The following is a 21256-nucleotide window of genomic DNA, read 5'->3' as shown; positions in this document are numbered from 1 at the left end:
CAATTTATACAAATTTAATGTATATTAATTTTTATCCAGCAAAAATTTACTAATGACCAGTAGACCTTGTCTGTCAGTGATATGAGTATGAAAATAAGTCCTGATTCAAAATTTAATGTTCTAGCCTTCTGAGTAAAACAAAGAGAATTTATTTTGCCACACATAGGTACCTAAGTATAACATTGTTTCTTGATTTAAAAAAAAAGAAAAAATAACATTATGAGACATATTTGGAACTAAATCTGAATTATGATATGACAAGATAATGGGCAAAGTAAACAATCTATTAGTATGTTCAAATTTTAAAATTTAGCAAACTGATGGCCGTCAATAAGATTTAACAATAGAAAAATCTGTTTTGTATTTAATTTTCCTCAGTTAGTTGAGTTTTGTTGCTGAGTAGTGGGTATGCTGTTAAAGATTGTTAGCCTGTACTATTTCTTAAGTAATTTTTTATTTTTTAAGTTAGAGAAAGAATGTTTTGATGTAATCACAGTGATACGGACTAGCAAAATAAAATGAGTAAAAAATACGTTTCACAAAATATTTTATAATGATCTGTCAAACTCTTATGGTTTTTATTTTTCAATTTTAGTTTTTAATGATTTAATGCAAAGTAGTAATCAAATTTGATAAGTTACTTTTAAAATTCCATTTGTATTTTGTCTATGTTTTCACAAGTGGCATTTCCAATTATTTGGATTAATTGGGTTGGACTCAACTCAAATAATTCGAGTTATGTCCCCTTGAGTAGTTACTGTATCACGTATACAGTGAATTGTGAACTCTAATCTCTGTCTAAACAAGGCACCATCAAAGTCCTACCCTTCTAGTTCTCAGCATGTTATTAGGTTAGTGCAGATAATGCTAAAGTTTAAAAATATTAGGTCTTGGTGAAATTTTATCAGGCAAGGTTTCAATGTTGGAAATGTGACAAAAGATCCTCACTTACCCTTTAAGATAATGTCATTATATATTCTCTAGTAACACTTTTCCAACAAAGAGTTTTGAAAGCATTTTGTTCGTTGGCTGTTAAAGGGCTACCATATTTAGTAATAATTCTTTTTTATTAAAAAAAAAAACAACATTAAAGAGGCCAGCCTGGTGGCATAGTGGTTAAGTTTGTGTGCTCCACTTCAGCGCCGTGGGGTTTGAAGGTTCAGATCCTGGGTGTGGACCTAGCACCGCTCATCAGGCCATGCTGTGGCGGCATCCCACATAAAATAGAGGAAAGTTGGCACAGATGTTAGCTCAGCAACGATCTTCTTCAAGCAAAAAGGGGAAGATTGGTAACAGATGTTAGCTCAGGGCCAATCTTCCTCACACACACACACACACACACAAAACCCAAAAAACAAAAATCAATGGCTTTCATATTGATACTGACAAAATGTGTACATAATTTTATTCCACATGATAACAATTCTGAGTAGTAATAGTCCATTCTATTGACCTGAGGAGGATTAAGTGCCTGAGAGGTGGTTTTATTGTTTTGTTTTATGTGAAATAGACAAAATATGAAGTACGCAGGATGAATTTGACAAGTATGGTGATATAGTATGATAATGTTTATAAGTTTGTATTTATATTTTCGTTGGTACTTTGTAGATTGCTTTACCAAATAGGCAATACGCTTGTAGAACTTAAATATTGTTATGCAATTGACAGGGTGTTTTGTTATTTCTTGGATAGAATATAATTATGCTCATTTATATCAGCATTTATGGAAATTCATGTTTTGTGATTGTAGTCTCAGCACCAAATTAAGACACCAAGCCGAATTTTTAGAACACCCAATCAAACTTGAATCTTGAATACAGCTTCATTTTTTGCTCACCTATAGACTTTTAGCCATTTTCATAGCTTTACACCAATCAATGCCATTAAAGCCTATTTCCTCCCCTGGCCCTTCCTAAACTACTGTTTAGTGTAACACATGAGCCACCTTGACTTAGTTTAACCCCCTCCTGATAGCCATTTGAGAGATATGGAGGTAAAAAGAATAACAACTTTATCTTGTAGTAGAGGACCCAAGACAGAAAATCACAGATATGTAAGGATGAATGGAATACATTCCGTTAAATTTTAGGAAGAAGTAGCTGGATGCATGCCTAGGAAAGAGGCTTTGGGGGAATCTGGGAAAGCTTCTTGGAGGAGGTACCTTTCCAGACATTTCTTAAAGGAGATTATGACCTGAATGGGGGTGGATGGGTGGAAGGAGCCTTCCAAGAGCTGGAAAAGTAAAGGCTGTGAGTGGAGAATTACAATAGCTTCTTTGGTTCCCATAGATGATTTATGAAGGAGATCGGGGGAGAAAAATGGAAAGGTTAGGTGAAAGTTATATCATGGAGAGTTTTAAGTGTGATAACTGGATGAGTTTATCCTACAGTCCGCAGAGTCATTGATCATTTCTGAGAGAGTATAATCAGACTGATGCCTTAGGACGGAGTTTCACGCAATTCAAGCTACGTTGCAAGGTAGGCTTGGGAAAGAAGATCTCTGATTAATTTCTTCTTCTGTTTTTAAGCTTGTTGCCTTATGTCTTGCATCCTCTTGTGGCCAAGGCATGTATCACAAACAAAGTTAACATGATCACTGCAAGCTACATAACACCAGCACTCAAAGAGTTAGAAAAGAGGTAAGTGTCAGTCATTTTCAACAAAGTAGCACCATGGCATTATTTTTATTTTATATCCAGCTTTTCCTTCCTCCTCTTTCCGCCTATTGTAGTGTGTCAGATGCTGGCATCACAGTCATTGGCGAATTGGGATTGGACCCTGGTCTTGATCATATGTTGGCAATGGAGACAATAGATAAGGCCAAAGAAGTGGGAGCCACGGTGAGCCCAATTTACATCCAAAAGTCCATTTAGGGAAATGTTAAAAGGTCTAGACTTTTGTGTACAGAAATAATCTTTCTGTAATTTTGATTAAAGAAGCTGCTATATTCTAACCCCTACTTTTGGCAGGAAATTTCAAGTAAAATTTTGTAACTGTGGAAATATTTGTATGGTAAAACAATGTCCAAGTCTTAACAATAAATTTTTAGAGAAATAGATGCTACCATAATATAATATTCTTTAATAAAAGAATTTAGACTGCCTTAGAGATAAGGTTTGACTTTTAAAAGTGGGAAAAATTCTTTGGAATATCGTTAATCTGTTGGCAATGAAGTATCTTTTACATATGAGAAGGAAATGTTGGATATGAAAGTGTGATGAATCAAATTAAATGTTTCAGGTTATATATATGTAGTATATATAATCAAATATAGAATAAACTAATTATAATTATATATTGATTAATTAACACTAATTAATCATAATTATATATTATAATATATAATCAAATTATAATCAAATATGTAATTTGAATACCAAAGTCAAGAGGAATTGACCAAGCAGAATTGAACTAATAGTTGGATTTTTAGCTAATGTTAGTCACAATCTCTAGAGGGCTTTTAAAAAATGCATATATATCAAATATGACTGTGACTGATCAAGGATGTATTTGGCATTAAGGATGTATTTTTGAAAGCCTTAGTAACTTTAAGAAAGGAAAAACTGTAGCAAGTTTCCTTCACTTGTGTCAATGTACTCAATTAATTATTTAGATAAGTTATTCTCCCTAATTTATTGTTAATTCTCGCTAATTTATTGATTCTTTAATTTCAGATTGAATCTTACGTTTCCTACTGTGGGGGGCTTCCAGCCCCTGAGCATTCGGACAATCCTTTGCGATACAAGTTTAGCTGGAGTCCCGTGGGAGTTTTGATGAACATCATGCAGCCTGCCACCTATCTGCTCAATGGCAAGGTGAAGGAGCCTCATCACAGCTTTAGAGACATGAACCTGCAATCCCTGCCTAAGAAAGTCCAAACTCTCTCACCCAAAACCAAGGCCCTTTCGCCATGGCTGTGCTGCTTGTCCTCCGCTCTCTCCTTCTGCGCTGTTTCCCAGTGTACAATTTCTGTTCCATTTGCTGTGGTCTCCTCACCACTCCCAGCAAAGCCTGTGCTTGTTCTTTCCTCTTTGCCTTCTTGGCAATTTGTTTCTGCAATTTGCAAACTCACTTCTCATCTTCTCTGCATGTGTAAAGTTTCTTGCAATTTATTTCAGCATGATAGACATTTACTGAGTCCCCACTATGTGCTGGACTTGGGACAAGGGACCAAAGGTTGTCACCCTGAATGAAATTCCTGACCTCGGAGAACTCACAGCTGGAATGAGGGTAGCTCTTAGAATAGAAGGTTTAGTGGGTCGGGGGAAGAAACTAAGCTTTCTTTCCCAGCTGCTGTGCACCAGAATAGAAGAGCTCTTGAAGCTTAGTATTATTTTCATCATTTTACAACAGGGAAACTGTGGCTCAAAGAGAATGTTTAAGATCATTCTGCTGGCATTCAAACCCTGGTCTCACTAACTCCAAAGACTTTTCTTTCCCCTTTGACCAGATCGCCTCATGGCGGGAAAGACAGACACTGGAATAAATAGCTATAATCCAATGAGAGAATTTCCTAAGTTTGCTAAAGTGCCACACAATACAGTTGAGAGGGCAACGGATTTGACCTTGATGGAGTTGGGAGGAGGAAAATTAGCAGAGAAGACAAGATGTGCTCATCCTCGAAGGCTAAGAAGGTGCCAGCTGGGATGCTGCCATTCATGACTATGCTAAGCAGTGACTTCATTTGATTCTTACAACCCTGTCAGGTTTATAAAGGAGAAAGCAGGCATAAGAAGCTTGGCTAACTCAGCCGCAGTTAGAGAAATCCCAAGTGGCACAGCCAGTATCCAAATCAGATCTGTCTGCCTTCATAGTTTATCCTCTTAACTGTGAGGGAAGACTCATGTTTGGGAAGAAACATGACCAGACGGAAGGCTTCTCTTTAAATTTTGAGTCCTAGGCACCTCCCTCAGCTCACCCTTGTCTCCGCCCTGCAGGGAGTGATGAGTTATGCGATCAGTTGTGTGTTTTAAATAGGTTATTCTGGAAGCAGTATTATAGATTCTTAGTGTATCTGTGAATCAAAATATATTTTGCGTACAAATGAGCAAAATGAAAGAATTTCTTTAGAAACAAGGTGAATGCTATTATCAGCCGTTGTCGTCTGTGCCTATGATGTAGAGTGTGGCCCACGGCCTTGGCTGCACATGGGGATCACCAGGGCAGTTTAAAAACTACTGATGTCTTGGTCTCCTCCTGAGAGATTCTGATTCGTCTGGGTTTTGGGATCTTTAAAAATTCCCCAAGTGATTCTCATGTGCAGGTGGATTTGAGAACTGATGTAGTCAGCAGAGGACCACAGCTGCACTTAAAACTCTACTAAACAAGCAGGACACTTGAATTTGATGCTGGAAAGATATATTCACATGTTTCAGCATAAGAAACAGGACCCCAGAGTTCTGGTCCAAGTGCTGGCATCCCTCACAGTGTCACCAAAGGCCGGGCCTGGGCATCAGCCTCCTGATGTGTGATGTGGGCACTTAGATTTCATCCAGTTCCTTAATTCTATGCATCAAGAAGCTTTGGCCTAGAAACTGCCTGATTTTCTACCAGGCACACATCTTTTTATATGCTACAGCCTATCTCCGGTTGCATTTCAACAGCTCCTTCCCCCTTCTGCAGTCGTGGAAAAGAGACTGGCCAATGTTTGGTATCAGTTAACATGCAGGAAAACTTTTTGCTTCAGTTGGGCAAAATGCTTATTTTCAGGAGACCATATAAATGATAAAGATGATAACAATGAAGGAGTCAGCAGAGTGCAACCCGTGCAACAGAAAGAGCAAGGGATTTGTTGTCAGTGGGCCTGGCTTCGTGCTCCAGCTCTGCCAGTGTGGCTGGGTGGCACTAGAACAGCCATTTAATCTCTCTGAGCTTGGGCTTCTTGTCTGAAGATAAGCATGATCATACCACCTTGCAAGCTTCTTGCAGTAGGGCTCGATGATCTGTGTTACAATTGTCAAGTGTGTCATAAGTCCCTAGCAAATATTAGCTACATAAAGAAATTGAAGGTGGTGAGAGCTCAGGAAAAGCAAGAGGTGATTTTGAGGCAGCAGAAGTTGTTGTTGTTGAATTTGAAGTTTTTCCCTTTCATCCTGAACTCCTTTTGTAAAAAAGAGTGCTTTTTGCATCTCCCTGACACTGTGAAGAACACCAACAGAAAACACGATGCTTTGCTTTTCTTTGCTAAAATGATACTTTTTTCAAGGTCCTGCTCAAGTTTCCTCTTGTGGATGCAGCTTTTCCTGACCCTTCCAGCCCCCGTTCACTATCCTTTTGTCTGAACTCCCACACTTCGATGGGCTGTGTCTAAGAATTTTCCAAATGCTGTATCATTCACTCAGTAATTCAAGTGTATCAGACTGTCTCCCAACCCAGATTGTTAAACTTCTTAAAGCTTCTCTTTTATTCTCGTCCCTCCATCCCCTCTGCCACCATCACCCTCCACCATGGAGCAGGTCTTATATAATTCACAGAATCATAACAGAGGAACCAGGTGAACTCTCTGACTTCTGCTTAAAGTTGAAGACAAACTTTTCCAGCAACTTAGGCCTATGAATTAGGATGTGTCTCATTGTCCTACGTCCTTGTAGTAATTTCCAGCCACTGGTACTATTTCTAATTTATAACTTCTAATCCTAATTCTAATGAATCTGATTTCCTTCTTCATATTTGGACACAGAGATCATGTCTCTCTTAGTTCTGTTCCCTCCATGGGTGATGGGACATTGGTGGCACCAGGGCGTGACATGGCAGAGCTTTGTCATCTCCTTCAGCCTCCTCTCCCAAGCTACTCAAAGCTAACCAAATACTCTTAAGGAAGGATCATGCTTGCTCTGCGAACACAGCTCTGAGATGGGTTTTCTAGCTCTTTGCCATTGCCTGCCTTAGCTTGGCTGCCACACCCAGCCCCTCCTTTGTAGGAAATCAAGAGCTGCTGCTCTCTCTGTTGCCTGCAACCATTCTTAACGCAATTTTCAGGTGCATCATTGGTGGTATAATCTGGAATGCTGTATCTTGTCAATCAATATCCTTCTCAAAAACTGATCCACAAATAAGCACTATTAAGGGGACAGTATGGTATTGTAGAAAGAACATGGACATTGGAGTCAGATAGGCCCGGACTCAAATCCGCCTCTGGGTGACTCTTTCAGCCTCAGTTTTCACCTCTGAAAAGTGGGTTGTTACATGGATTAAAAGTCATATATATATAAGGCACCTGGCACACAGTGGGCCCTGAATAAATGATTGTCTGTGTATTTCCTGTGTTGGTTAGTTTAGCAATCAACCTTATTGTGAGTGATTCTCTGTGGTTGGGAGACGTGTGGGTGTAGGTGCGGGTGCATGTGTGGGGAAAAGGGTTGGATTCGGAGCAGCCTGCCACAGCAGTGAGTAATGAGCCAGTCTTTCTGCTGAGAGTGGGTTTGGGGGTGAGCATTGTCAAGTCAGAAAAAAAATACATATTCTCTTCCAAATAGATAAATATCTATCTTCATCCAAGTCATTAATAAAATACTAAACAGGACAGGGCTTATTAATGAACCCCGTGATATGTCACTAGAAATGCAACTTTGAGTTGATATCAAATGATGATGATTATCCAGTAATTTTGGGGTCCGGTTGCATCTGCAGCTGTCACTCACTCTAAATGAATCGTTACCATTCAGCTTACTTTTGCCTATTTTTTTCACAAAGCTCTCCAGATAGATTTATGAACCACTTGATTTATTTCTGATTAGTAAAGTGCTAGAATATAGTAGTCTTTACTGAATTGTTCTTTAAAGAAATGTCCTAACCTTCAAACAAGTAAACAAAACTTTAGAATTGCCATAGGTTAGAGAAGTGAGATGGGTGTGGAGAGAGACCCTAAAGGTTAACATTTACCTTCTTGTTAGATTTCTTTAGAAATTTAGAATCCTGAGAGAAGGAATTGGTTTTAAAGAAGTAGTGCAGAAGTGGTCCCTCTGGAAATGTTTGCTGTGCAGTCCAGAAGAGTTTCATAAGAAAATTAAATGAAAAGCATTCCTCACTTCCCTCAGATTCCAACTCTTGGAATTTTAGATAGTGTTGACATTCTGCAAAATGAGCCTTTTAACCGGAGAGCTGTGGCCAGACCTGACATTGCAGTCAGCATCATAGCCCATTTCCTCCTGAGGCATCAGATACATATACATACGCTTCCGTTTTCTCCCTCATACCAAGGCACGTGCAGAACTCATCCACAAATAAACTCTGGGAATCTTTAAGTTTAGGCAAAGACTCCTTTGGGTGAATTCCTCAGAATCCGTCTGAACGGCATTGGCAGCTCCCTCGTACATTGTTTTGTGTACCTTTAGATGTGGTCAGAAATTGTTCACAGTGGTGCAAACAGGACACAGTTCAGTTCACCAGCAGCCCCAACCAGAATCCTCAGCCCTGATTTTATCACTCCAGAATGTTTTCCATTATTTCAGGGATGATCATAAACCTCAGATACTAAAAGAAAAATTTAATCCTTTAATCAAAATTAAAGGAAAAAAATGCCTCACTGCATTTTGAGTGTGTGTGCTGGGGGGAGGGGTGTGGGTAAGAGGAGTACTGAGCAACCAGAAGAAGTTGGGAGTTGATGTAACTTCTCACATCAGGAAGATCACGGGGTAGCACTTTTTTGAGTTTCACCATATGTTCATTGCGTTGTCGTTGTTGTGAGGGGAGATCTCCCTTCCTCCTGGTCCCCAACATGCACCATAGGTTGTCTAGTCCAGGGTGTGAGCTCCTTATAGTTGCTGTAGCACAGCTCCTGGTGCTTGGTAGACAGTCAATGAATAAAGGAGGGAGTGGAAACAGAAATTGTATCGTATTCATCACTCTCCTTACTCCCTCCACAGTGAGTGTGATCCCTGGCACCTACAGAGTCGGTGCTCCATAAATGCTAGCCGTGCGAGTGAAATGTACAAGACTGGTGCCTGACGTGACATTCAGAAGCGGGTGGGAGTAAAGAAAAAGAACAGAGTGAGAATATTGCTATTGCTATTTGAGCATAGCAAGCATTCATCTGTTGCTTTTAGCTTATTATTTATTTAAAAACAAAACAAAAATGTAGTGGAACATAATTCAGTACCATCTTATCTAGGGGCAGGAAAAAATAGAAAAGATCTTGGTAAAAAATGAAATGCTTTAATCAGATTTTAAAGCTTGGGAGAACAGTAGCCTTGTGAATTATGATTAGTTGAACAGCTTGAGTATGGGATGCTGATTCTGGTAATTTCATTAACAATTTTTTTTCCAAATCCTCTATGCTTTCTTTTAAAACTTTAATGTCTTTATTGTGCAAATAATGCAGATAAACGCAAAAGGGAACAGATTGCTGTAACCCCACGTGTGTCTTCTCAATGTGTTCCTCAGGTTGTGAATGTTGCAGGCGGGGGCTCATTTCTTGATGTGGTTACTCCCATGGATTATTTCCCCGGATTAAATTTGGAAGGCTATCCCAACAGAGACAGTACAAAATATGCTGAGATCTATGGCATTCCGTCTGCTCACACGTTGTTGCGGGGGACGCTGAGATATAAGGTAAGTGACTGTGCTTTACATGAAGTATGTTGCCTGTTTCCATGCAAGTGATGTGTACCCTTAATTTTTCTTAGTAATCAGAATAATTAAGATGATAAACCAGGTTGGGGTCTATTTTCTGAGGACCCTCTTGATTGAATGTTTTAGGGGACAACTCAAAATGGCTTGAGCATAAAGGGAATCTTTGACTCATGAGGAGTAGGGGGCAGACGAAGGGCCAGCTTCAGGTATGGTGAGATTTGGGGGTCACATGACCTCAATGGGACTTGGTTTCTCCTCACCTCTTGGCTCTCCCTTCAAGTATTGGCGGCAGTCTTAGGCTCCACACAGTGGCAAGATGGTGGCAGCAACTCCAGCCTCTTAGGTTCAAATCCAGTGAGAATAAAAAAGAAAGTCTTCTTTATAGCTAGAAATATAATTTCTGTCTCATTAGCCCCTGAGGTCAGTGGGATAAAATGTGCCAATCTGCTTTGGCCTCTGTTTTATGTCCCTAAGGTTGAAGATGAGGTGAGCGTCACTTTTCTCACAAAGCAATCTAAAATGTTTTTACCACAAAATGGTGTGTAGATTCTAGAAGCATAAATATAAATGTCCACTGCACATTTATTAACCACAAAAGAGTAGTTCAAGTATGACCAGAGCAAATCAGTGTAATAGTTTTCTAGCACTATTATAACAAGTTACTACAAACTGAGTGGCGTAAAACAACAAATTTATTGTCTCACCACTCAGGAGGCCAGGAATCTGAAGTCAAAGTGTGGGTAGGGTTGGTACCTTCTGGAAGCTTTGAGGGGGAAACTGTCCCATGCCTCTCTCCTAGCTTCTGGTAGTTGCCAGCGATTCCTGGTGTTCTTTAACTTGTAGACACACGGGTCCAATCTCTGCCTCTACGGAGCGTATCACCTTCTTCTGTTTGTCTGACTGTGTCCTCTCCTCTTCTTATAAGGACGCCAGTCACTGCATTTAGGGCCCACCCTCCCCAGATTAATTTCACATCAAGATCCAAATAAGGTCATATTCTGAGGTTCTGGGTGGTCGTGAATTGTAAGAGAGATGTTACTCGACCCACTACAACCAGCTACATCTCTCAGAATCAGAGATCTGATTTCAGATCTCTCTGTCCTGTGAGATTTCCTGGCTGGGGCCTGAGAAGGGATTTGTCTTGTGTGTCTATTGAGTATTTACTAATTTTTTTACTTTTTCTGGAAGATGTAAGACGCAGGGGCCCCTCAGTGATAACCTTTCAATTCTGTGCATGCTTTCTCCTTCTCTTCCCTTTTCACTGGCTCTTACCTTTGCCTGGAACATTTCCCCCAGGTATCTGCACCACTCTCCTTCAGCTCCTTCAGGACTTTGTTCTCAATAAGGCTTTCCATACCATGGAATTGAAAATCACAGCTCCCTCCTCTGGGACGTTTCCCATCCCCCTTCCCTACATGAGGTAGGCAGCAGAAAGCAGTGAACACTGCTGGTGTTATTCATGTGTGACAGGGAATAACTGAAAAAAACTACTGTAAGAGCAGAGGTTATTTGCACAGTGTAGGCACAGGACAGACCAACTTCTGGTTTGCCTCATTTCTCTGTGTCTAACACCTATTTATTCTTATAGAGAAGACAACCACTATATCTCTTACTCTTTAGAGCTTCTATTGCATTTTTTGGCACCTAGCATTTACATCCCAGCATTTTTAGTTAGATTTATATATATATTTTTCTTGTCTCCCGAAATAGATTTTAAGCTCCTGGAGGGCGGGTACCTCTACTCTCATGAATGTGACGTTCTCACTGTCCAGGAATCAAATGAGATGTCAGTGATAACATCCTAAGGAGATCTAGGAAGCTGGGATGTTCTACGAGCCTTCAGGCACAGCAGAGATTCTAGCGTGAGTTGAAGCCAAACCATCCCCAGCTCTGGCAGATTTCTTAATTCTGTTTTCTTCAATTTGTTCTAAGAGTATAAGTAGTAACTTTTTGGGGGGAGTTTAGGAATTAGGATTTCCTGCTAGTGTTAGGTATAGTGTCTTTCCAAACATATAGACCCAGGAATTGAAGGCTTCGAGAGATTTAAAAATTGAATAAGCTCTCAAGAATGTGGATAGATGAGAGGCATCCCCACAGATTCCTGGAGGATGGAAGATGTGACAGTGTTCATATCCATGAAGGCCACCATCCTGAGCAATGTCAGCAATCTTTCAGTGACTGGAATATTCTTTCCCGTATTGGAGATGAGGCACTATCATCAAAGGATGACAGGGAGACTCTTGTCTTGGCTGCTCTCCTGTACCTGCCTGTCACTTGCTTGTCCTTCCAGACCCAGCTTGATATCACCTTCCCCAGGGGTCTTTCCTGACTCCTTCTCCTTGACTCCCCTCCCCCACATCTATGTGAGTTTCTCCTCCTCTGTGTCCCCATAGCTCTGTGTTTGCCCGTGTCATAGCACCTATAATATTCTACTGAATTGTGGTCATCAGGGGTCATGTCGTTTTGCTCACTGTGTGCCAGGCAGTATCTGTTTGACTTATCTGACCCTTTTACTGGACGACAGTTTCTTCATGGGTGGGGACTGCATTTTTCATCTCTGTGGCCTCAGTTGCAGCGTAAGTCTGACACATGGCAGCAGTTGGCTAACTGCTTATGGATGAATGAATACACACAATAAATTCATTTCTAGAGGCCACTGAAAAAACTGTATAATCTGCTCACCATTTTCTGAGATTAAGAAATAGAAAATGTCTCAGTGTTTGAGATGTCAGATGAAGGGACCTTTGGCACTTGTCAGGTCTTAGATGCAAGCTGGGGGTATTGCTTTTTTGTTTTTCCTCTTTAAAGTGTATTTACATTGGGTTAGAGCAAGTAAATGTGAATTCTTTACTTAGTAACCTTTGAACAGTTTGAATAATACAACCTTTCAGAAATGTGAAAATTACTAGTTGACCACACATTAAGTGGTGAAATAACCAATGACTACAGGAAGTATTTTATATTTTAATAACTTTATTGCTTCCTAAAATAATTTCCTGCCCTTCTCCTCCTCCTTGTCCTCCTCCTCCTTCTTTTCTTTCTCTCTCTCAGTAGTTGCAGCAACTACAAAGCCCCTTATTTGGGCCTTCCCACTTCCCCCCTGATTTGCTCACAGGGGGAACATGCTGTTGTGGTCTTCCTTCACGTCATCGTCATTTGATCTCTTTCAGCATACTGGAATGCTGGATAATGGGGTGAGGGCGTGGGGGTGAAGGACACTCATGCACACACTTTCTAGACTTACAGTCCAGTAGCACTTGTGTTAAGTGCTGTGATAGAGTATGTACAAAACGCTACAGAAGTACAGAGAGGAAGAGAGTGCCCATTCAGCTAGGGGGCTCGGTAGGTATGCTGAGCTGGGCCTTAAGGGAGGAGTAAACATTTTATGGGCGAGGAAAGGTGGCTACCACGTTCCAGGCACAGGAGCAGCATGCACGGAGGCCCAGGTCTCTGGAAGAGCACAGCATGTTCGGGGCATGGTGAGTGGTAGAAATGGTGATTAATGAGTCAGGCTGGAGGGGCATGTTGTGGTGGGTTTTATATAATATGCCAAGGACTTCAGACTTGTTCTGTAGACAATGAAGGACCCATGTGGAATTTTTATCAGAGTGATGACATTTTAGAAAAATTTCTCTGTTTTTTTTCCTGCTCCCTAAGTGCATTAGGATAGTGATTTTTAATCAGTAGAATGAATAGAATGAATGAATTCTCTGCTTTTGGGGCAGTAGTCTTACAAGGTCCTTCTTCCTTTATAAGAGAGAGAACAACTGTTCTATTAAATACTACTCTGCTGAACTGAAAGCATAAAACACAAGAGGAAATGTGCCCTTACGCTGTCAGAAAATACCACTCACATGTAATCCTGAAACAGAAGTAAAGACCCAAGTTTTGCAAGGTCTCTTATGTATACCTGTGGAATTGTGACACTGCTGATTTTGGTTTGAACCTGAAGGTGGTTGCATCCATAATAGTAATACAAATGACTGTTTTCAACCTGTTTGCTAAATGAGTTACAAAGATAGATCCTTCTTTTGAAAAAAAGCTTTTTAATTTTTTTTCTTTGAAGAGAAAATTTTCATATACTGCTTAACAATTCTTGTTAACAGGGATATGCCAAAGCCTTGAATGGATTTGTAAAATTGGGTCTTTTAAATAGAGATACATTTCCTGCCCTTCGACCTGAGGCCAACCCTGTCACCTGGGTAAGTGACTCCAGAATTATACATTGTCTGCTGCTCTTCAGAAATGCCTTCTGAAATGGTCAGGTTTGAACTTTGGTTTGGACCAGCAGAAGAACACATTCTGTGGCTTATGTGCGGGAAGATAAACCCTAACCCGAAAGTCCTCTTTCCCTTCACCTTATGGGAGGATGGAGAGGACATGGAGGTGACTCACCTGTTTCCTGCAGTGACTGCTACTACATGACTGCTCCCTCAGTCCTGGGGACAGCTGCACTTGCTCTCTGTATTGAGCTCTGGGCTCTGCCACTTGTCTAAGTGGTAACCCAGTGATAGGAGCTAAGCTTGGGCCTCCTGAAACTGATACTGCAGGAGAACTGCTGTTGGTGTCAAAGAACTGGATTCCCAGCCCCCGAATCCCATCACTTCTTTCATTTGGCCATTTGTTACCATGAGTAATTTGTTTTCAATTACTGAGTTTATGTCCATATCTGTGTTGTATGAAATCCTAGAGTCACAGGGTTGGAAGGGACTTTGGAGGCTTGGACTGAACGTAAAGTAGGGCTTCCACTAACTGCCAGGAATTAGCTTGTTATGAGCTGATCTCTAAGTTAAATTAATGTGCCTATATTCCAGCGGAAATGCTAGATATTTATCACAAGGAGAAAAGGATCAATATTGCTCATCCCAGTGAGTCTCCCAAAGAAACTTTGGTATTCTTGCTAGCTAGTTGCTTTTAATTTCAGTTTACTGTGTATCTGAGAGCCTTTCCAAACTAAATTTTACCTTTCATAAATGTACTTGTTGGACAGGAGTGAATAAGTCTCTATAGAGTGAACCTGAGGTTGAGGCAGCTGGATTAGGAAGGTGGGTGCAGGCATTCTTGGGGCTGGTCCCAGTATCTTGGTAGCTACAGTCTAGAAGTGGGGATGGCAAACTTTTCTTTGGTAAAAGTCCGTATTGTAAATATATTAGGCTTTATGGGCCTTACGGTCTCTGTCAGATTACTCAATTCTGCCGTAGAAAATACATACACAAATGAGCATGGCTATGTTCCAATAAAATGTTTTATTTATAAAACCAGGTAGTGAGCTAAATTTGGCCTCTGAACCAGTTTGTTGATCCTTAATCTAAAGCATGACTTTTTCCTTGAGAGCCTGTAAAAATGTTTTGTTCAGAAAGCAGAGAAAAAGCTACGACCACTGTTTAAGTGTTCTTCCTTTGAGATTTTATTATCCACAAAGTCTTTCTCATCTCTTAAATCTACAGAAGAACTCTGGTTGCTACTGGCAACCATAGTAATCAGCTCCTTCCACTTTGTCCTGGCCAGAATGGACTGCTGGGGGGTGAGGGAGAATGGATGAAAAAGTGATGGAGAGGACATGAAAAGGCAGGAAATGTGATGGTAAATATGGTACCATCTGTTTAGTATTGATTTGGTGTTATGATCCATTTTTGTTGCTGAAATATCACTTTGGAATACCTTGCATTTATTGGTGTGTGGGTGTGCAACATGTGTATGCACATGTATGTGTTATAATTTACTATTTCTGATTATTTCTAATTTAAAATTTGAGGTGCATTTGAGGTCCAAAGTCTTAGTAGGATAATTTCTCAATTTATTTTTTATTTTATAAGGGACTTAGAATTTTTATCTTTATTTTTTAACCAGAAAGAACTCCTCTGTGATCTAGTTGGAATTTCACCCTCCTCCAAGCATGATGTGCTTAAGGAAGCTGTCTTTAAGAAACTGGGAGATGATACCCAGCTGGAGGCTGCTGAATGGTAGGCACCTGCCAATCAACTAAGAGAAAATATTGGATCAATGATTACTTAGTCCTTTCTAGTCAAAGAAAGGTCAAGACAGAACCAAACATTTTACATTGCCTTTGATTAATTTGCTGCTCTGATGTTGGCCCGTTGTAGAGAGATTACCATGTACCATGGGCATGTGGGGATAAAAAGTTAGATAAAGAGAGAAATTCAATGGCAGTCACAACTTGGGAAAGACTTATTTTGAGACACTTTACTACACAGTTTTTGAGAAAGGTGGGATATTTTTTCTCTCCTGGAGGAGATTCTCCCAGTCTTTCTCCAACGACTTTAAAACACTCATTCACATGGCTGTGGCACATTATGCTGGTATCCTTAACATGGGAGAACAAACCTGTAAATTAAACTCGTAGAAAGCTTGCAACTGTGTGGATTTACAATGTGTTAGTTCTGCTCCAAGGAGCACTGCCTTGGGGATCCTGGGGATAATTCTAAAGGTTAAAACACTACTAGTGTTATTGTTATATTTTACAGTTTAGGAGAGTCCTATAACTTAACTTGGACTGTCACCTTGTGATTCTGCCCTTTCAAGATAAAATCCAAGGAGCTCCCTTCTTCTTCCAAGTGAGAATATGCATAGGACTAAACTAATGCAGCCATCTCTTGTGCTCCTCAGGTTGGGCTTACTTGGGGATGAACAAGTCCCTCAGGCGGAGTCTGTTGTGGATGCACTCTCCAAGCATTTGGCCATGAAACTTTCCTATGGTAGGCTACGGTGTATTAGCTAAGCATCCCAGAAGAAGGACCATAAGATGTAGTTACTACAACTAGCGAATTAGATGGAGGGCTGGAACCAAGCAGTAGGATTGGAGAAGTATAATATGAGGGAAGGAGCACTTGGGCTATTTTTCCAGAGGGAAGAACAAGAGAACTATTAAGTAAGAGTGGACTTGAATAATATGGGAAAGGAAAAAAATATTAGTTTTATTTTAATTTTTCATGCATTAGGGAAATGTTAAAGGAGTGTTCTGGGAGAAAAGTAGGTGGTCTCTACAACAGTGCCCTTGTGTCTATAGCCAGGCCATGGTGATACCAACCTGGCTAGAGGAATGTGATCAGAGTTATAATTTCCTTGAGTTTTCCACTTGTTCTTTGGGGTGGAGAGATGTATTAGATAATTGTCTAAGGACCATAAATAATAGAAGGAGAAGCTTGTGAGAACAGAAGGGCAGGAGCAGGAGATGAAATACAATATTGGAGTTGTGATGATAGTAGCATTTAAACATGTCTTTTATTTGTTTTAAGGCCCTGGAGAGAAAGATATGATTGTGATGAGAGACAGCTTTGGAATCAGACATTCTTCTGGACATTTAGAAAGTAAAACTATTGATCTTGTGGTTTATGGGGACGTCAATGGCTTTTCAGCCATGGCTAAAACTGTGGGGTTACCCACAGCTATGGCGGCCAAGATGTTACTTGATGGTAAGTTCTTTCATTAGAGGACCGAGTCTATCTCCATATCATTTCCAAGTCATTCAGTGCCTGGACATCAAATAATTACTCTTGAGCATGACACTGGCCTTCACTAAAAGTGAGATATCTCAGAAGATCCAAGCCCCGGCTGCCTGGAGGTGACTGGAGGTCACCTTGTGGTGAATGGAGAACATGGGCTTTGGAGTTAGACCTGATTTCTGTCCCAGTTCAGTCACAGGATGGCTGAGTGATGGGGTGCAAACTCTGAGCCAGAGTTTCCCCATTTTTAATGTGGGGATTGTTATCTCTAATTCACAGAGTTGTCGTGACTCTTAAGTGAAATAACACATAAGCGGGCCCGAGGGAAAGTTAACTCCCTTGGTTTCTTTCCTTGTTTTTTTGTATTTTGGGGGTGGTAACACTGAAATAGCAGAGGATATTCACTCCCAGATCTTCAAGACTATAGGCCGTGTTTTATTAATCTTCATACCTCAGCCTATTATCAGTGCTCAAAATATTTTGGACTAAATGATTCAACTTTCAACTTTCTACTTTCCCCTTAAGGTCACAGATACATTCAATAAGTATTACCTCTGAATATAATACCCCATTTGGCTCTTGTGAACCATGGGGGGAGAGAAATCATCAAAGCATATAAATGTACAATAATGAGAAAACATATCCACAGTAGAATATCAGCTAATATCAAATTAAACCACCTGCTTAGTTATTGGGGAGCCACAGTGAAGAAGTACAGTCATGCGCTGTGTAACGATATTTTGGTCAACAACAACAGTGGTCCCATAAGATAGGTATCACGGAGCCTAGGTGTGTAGTGGGCTAACCATCTAGGTCTGTGTAAGTAGAGTCTATGATGTCTGCACAATGACGAAATCATCTAACGACACGTTTCTCAGAAGGTATCTGTGTCGTTAAGCGACATATGACTGTACTAAGGGATGAGGTCACCACGGCCTTTAAGACAAGTGCCCAGACTTACTGTTTCAGTAATCCTAACAGATGCCGGTGCCCAACAAATCAGACTGGTTTTAATTCATTTTGTTGATGTTGTGCTTTTTTTAAAAAAAATAACATCAGCAAATAAAGCAGACCAGTTAGGTTTACTTTACTTTCTTACTGTACTTTATTCTCTCATTGTCTTGGCAGTAGTTAATGTAGTTTAATGTATAAATTCTGACGCTATCCTTAAGTCCAACTGTGTTTTCAATCTAAACCCTTTTCCTTACAGAGTGTTGATGAAGTAATAATTAATCAAAAGTAATAATTTAGTAGGGGACATTTAAGCAGCTATCTTAAAAATGCCTAGGCCTCCAACAATTCATTGACTCTGAGTGTACTGCTGTATGGAGACTCTTGCTGTGGAAATTAACCTTTAATATCACCTTTAAAATGGGAACTACAAATTCATTTTATTCCAGGTGAAATTCAAGCTAAAGGTCTGATGGGGCCCTTTTCGAAGGAGATCTATGGACCAATACTGGAACGAATTAAAGCAGAAGGCATTGTATATACTACACGGAGCACAATCAAACCATAATTGAGAATTATATTTTGTTCTTATCTTTCTAGGCAACACAGCTGTGAACGTTTATGCGACAAACATGCTTGCCAATGTGCTTTTTTAAAGCACGATAAGTTTTGATTAAGTGAATACAGTGGTGTTTTTGAAATACCAATCTCTATTTTAGTATAAGATAAAAATACTTAGAACAGGAGATGCCAGTAATTACCAGATAACTTTAATAATTATATAATGTATTTTTTTCATGTATATGTGAAAATGATAATGACTGTGCTATTTGTTAATTTATCGTGCAACTTTTTTCTTACAAGAATATATTTTCCTATAATCAGCCGATGAAGGTATATCTTTTAGTAAGAAAAAATTTCCTCATGCAGCTGTATTTGTATTTTTCAAATTGATTCAGTTAGATTTATTTAGATTACCTACGTACAAACCTTTGCAATAGTGCTATTTTATGCTTTGTTTGTAACATTATGATTTATTTAGTAAAGGTCATTTCTTATAGTTTTTCTTTAGTGTTTGGAAAAGGCGACAGGTGAGATTAAATCACAATCCACACGATCACCTCATTAGTCACAGCAAAAGCATTTAACAAAATCTAATACGTTTTCATGATAAAAACACTCATCAAACTAGGAATAGAAGGGAACTTCTTAAACCTGATGTAGCATATCAGTGAAAAACCCATAGCTAGCATCATACTTAATGATGAAAGACTGAGGGATTTCCCCCTAAAATCAGAAACAAGAGAAGGATGTCTGCTCTCACCACTTCTATTCAACTTGTACTGGAGGGTCTAGCCAGGGTAATTAGGCAAGAAAATGAAATAAAACACCTCCAGATCAGAAGGGAAGAAGTAACACTCTCTCTATTTGCAAATGGTGTGATATTATGTGTAGAAAATCCAAAGGAACTCTCAAGAAAACATTAGAACTAATAAATGAATTCAGCAAAGTTGCAAGATAAAAGATTAATATACAAAAATCAATTGTGTCTCTATATAATATTGATGAATGAAACAATACTAAGAAAACAATTCAATTTACAATAGCATGAAAAAAGAATAAAATAGGAATAGATCAAGAGTCCAGAAATAGCTCCCACTGTTTATGGTCACTTGATTTTTGAAAAGAATGCTAAGACCACTCAACAGGGGAAAATAGTCTTTTCATCAAGGGGTGCTGGAACAACTGGATATCCACATGAAAAAGAATGAATTTAGATCTCTACCTTACACCACATCTAAAAGTTAACTCAAAATAGACCAATGACCTAAATGTATGAGCAAATACTATAGAACTTTTAGAAGAAAACATAGGCATAAATCTTCATGACCTTGGATTAGACAGTGGTTTCTTAAATAAATGACACCAAAAGCATGAGAAACAAAAGAAAAAAATAGATAAATTTGAAATCATCAAAATTCAGAACTTTTGTGCTTCTTAAGACACCATCGAGAAAGCAAAAAGATAACCCACAGAATGAGAGAAAATTTTGGCAAATCATATATCAAATAAGGGAGGAATTTGTATTTAGAATATATAAAGAGCTATGATAACTCAATAAAAAGACAAATAACTCAATTTAAAAAATGGACAAAGGATCTGAATTGACAGTTCTCCAGAGAAGATATACAAAAGGCCAATAAGCACATAAAAAGATGCTCAACATCATTAGTTATCAGGGAAATGTAAATCAAACCAATAATGAGATACCACTTCATATCCACCAGTATTTTATAATAAAAAGTGATAACAAGTGTTGGTGGGGATGGTGAGAAATTGGAACCCTCATAAACTGCTGGTGGTAATATAACATGGTGTAGCTGCTGGGGAAAACAGTTTGGTAGTTCCTCAAAAGGTTAAACATAGAGTTAGCGTATGATCCAGCACTTCCACTCTTAGGTATATACTCAAGAGAAAGGAAAACATATGTCCACATAAAAACTTGTGAACAAATATTCATAGCAGCATTATTCGTAGTAGCCAAAAAACAAAACAAGCCATAATGTCTACCAACTAACAAATGAATAAGCATAATGTGGCATATCCATACAATGGAATATTATTTGGTGATGAAAAATAAATGAATTACTGATACATACAACAACATGGATGAACCTTGACAATGTTATGCTAAGTGAAAGAAGCCAGACACAGAAGACCACATATTGCATGATTTCGTTTATATGAAATGTCCAGATTAGGCAAATCTATATGTAGAGAAAGTAGATTAGTGGTTGCCTAGGGAGGTTTTGAGGGGAAATGGGAGTGACTGCTAATGAGTTTGGGGTGATAAAAGTGTTTTAGAGTTGATTGTGGTAATGGTGTCACAGCTCTGTGAATATACTAAAAATCACTGAATTGTATACTTTGAATATGTGCATTGCGTGGGATATGAATTATATCTCAAATTGTTTAGAAAAGATTAAATTTCAAATAAAACTTGTTTTATTTTTGTTCCATGGGGCATAAATGTTTTCCTTCAGAGATGTAAATGAAACACCTGATTGACTTTCATGGCCTGTGCTCATATCCTGGCATATGAACCCAATTCTTCCCTTGAAATAAACAGCTATTATATGTGGAGTATATGGAAGTTGAGAAAGCATCTATGCTATTTGCAAAGGATCAAAGTTGATGAAGGCCTGGTCCCATCTGTCACAAATAATATATGGAGATCAATATATTAATAAATAAATAAATTCTGTTGCGGCA

At 39.2% G+C, this 21256-nt stretch overlaps 1 protein-coding gene across 1 annotated transcript in view; it reads left to right on the top strand.

The window, feature by feature from the left end:
• The window catches only part of AASS (aminoadipate-semialdehyde synthase), a 55340-nt gene extending 34084 nt beyond the window's left edge, over window positions 1-21256 (top strand). The window contains exons 16-24 of the mRNA XM_001502175.5: window positions 2528-2638; window positions 2731-2839; window positions 3674-3814; window positions 9381-9548; window positions 13676-13771; window positions 15420-15532; window positions 16197-16285; window positions 16826-17002; window positions 18433-21256. Of these exons, the coding sequence (XP_001502225.1) occupies window positions 2528-2638; window positions 2731-2839; window positions 3674-3814; window positions 9381-9548; window positions 13676-13771; window positions 15420-15532; window positions 16197-16285; window positions 16826-17002; window positions 18433-18551 (1123 nt within the window). The 3' untranslated portion in view covers window positions 18552-21256. The remainder of the gene's footprint in view (window positions 1-2527; window positions 2639-2730; window positions 2840-3673; window positions 3815-9380; window positions 9549-13675; window positions 13772-15419; window positions 15533-16196; window positions 16286-16825; window positions 17003-18432) is intronic.

This window comes from Equus caballus, chromosome 4 (genome assembly GCF_041296265.1).
Source record: "Equus caballus isolate H_3958 breed thoroughbred chromosome 4, TB-T2T, whole genome shotgun sequence".
In the NCBI taxonomy this organism is placed as follows: domain Eukaryota; kingdom Metazoa; phylum Chordata; class Mammalia; order Perissodactyla; family Equidae; genus Equus; species Equus caballus.
Note: the sequence above shows the minus strand (reverse complement) of the source record. Positions and strands in the feature narration are given on the sequence as shown.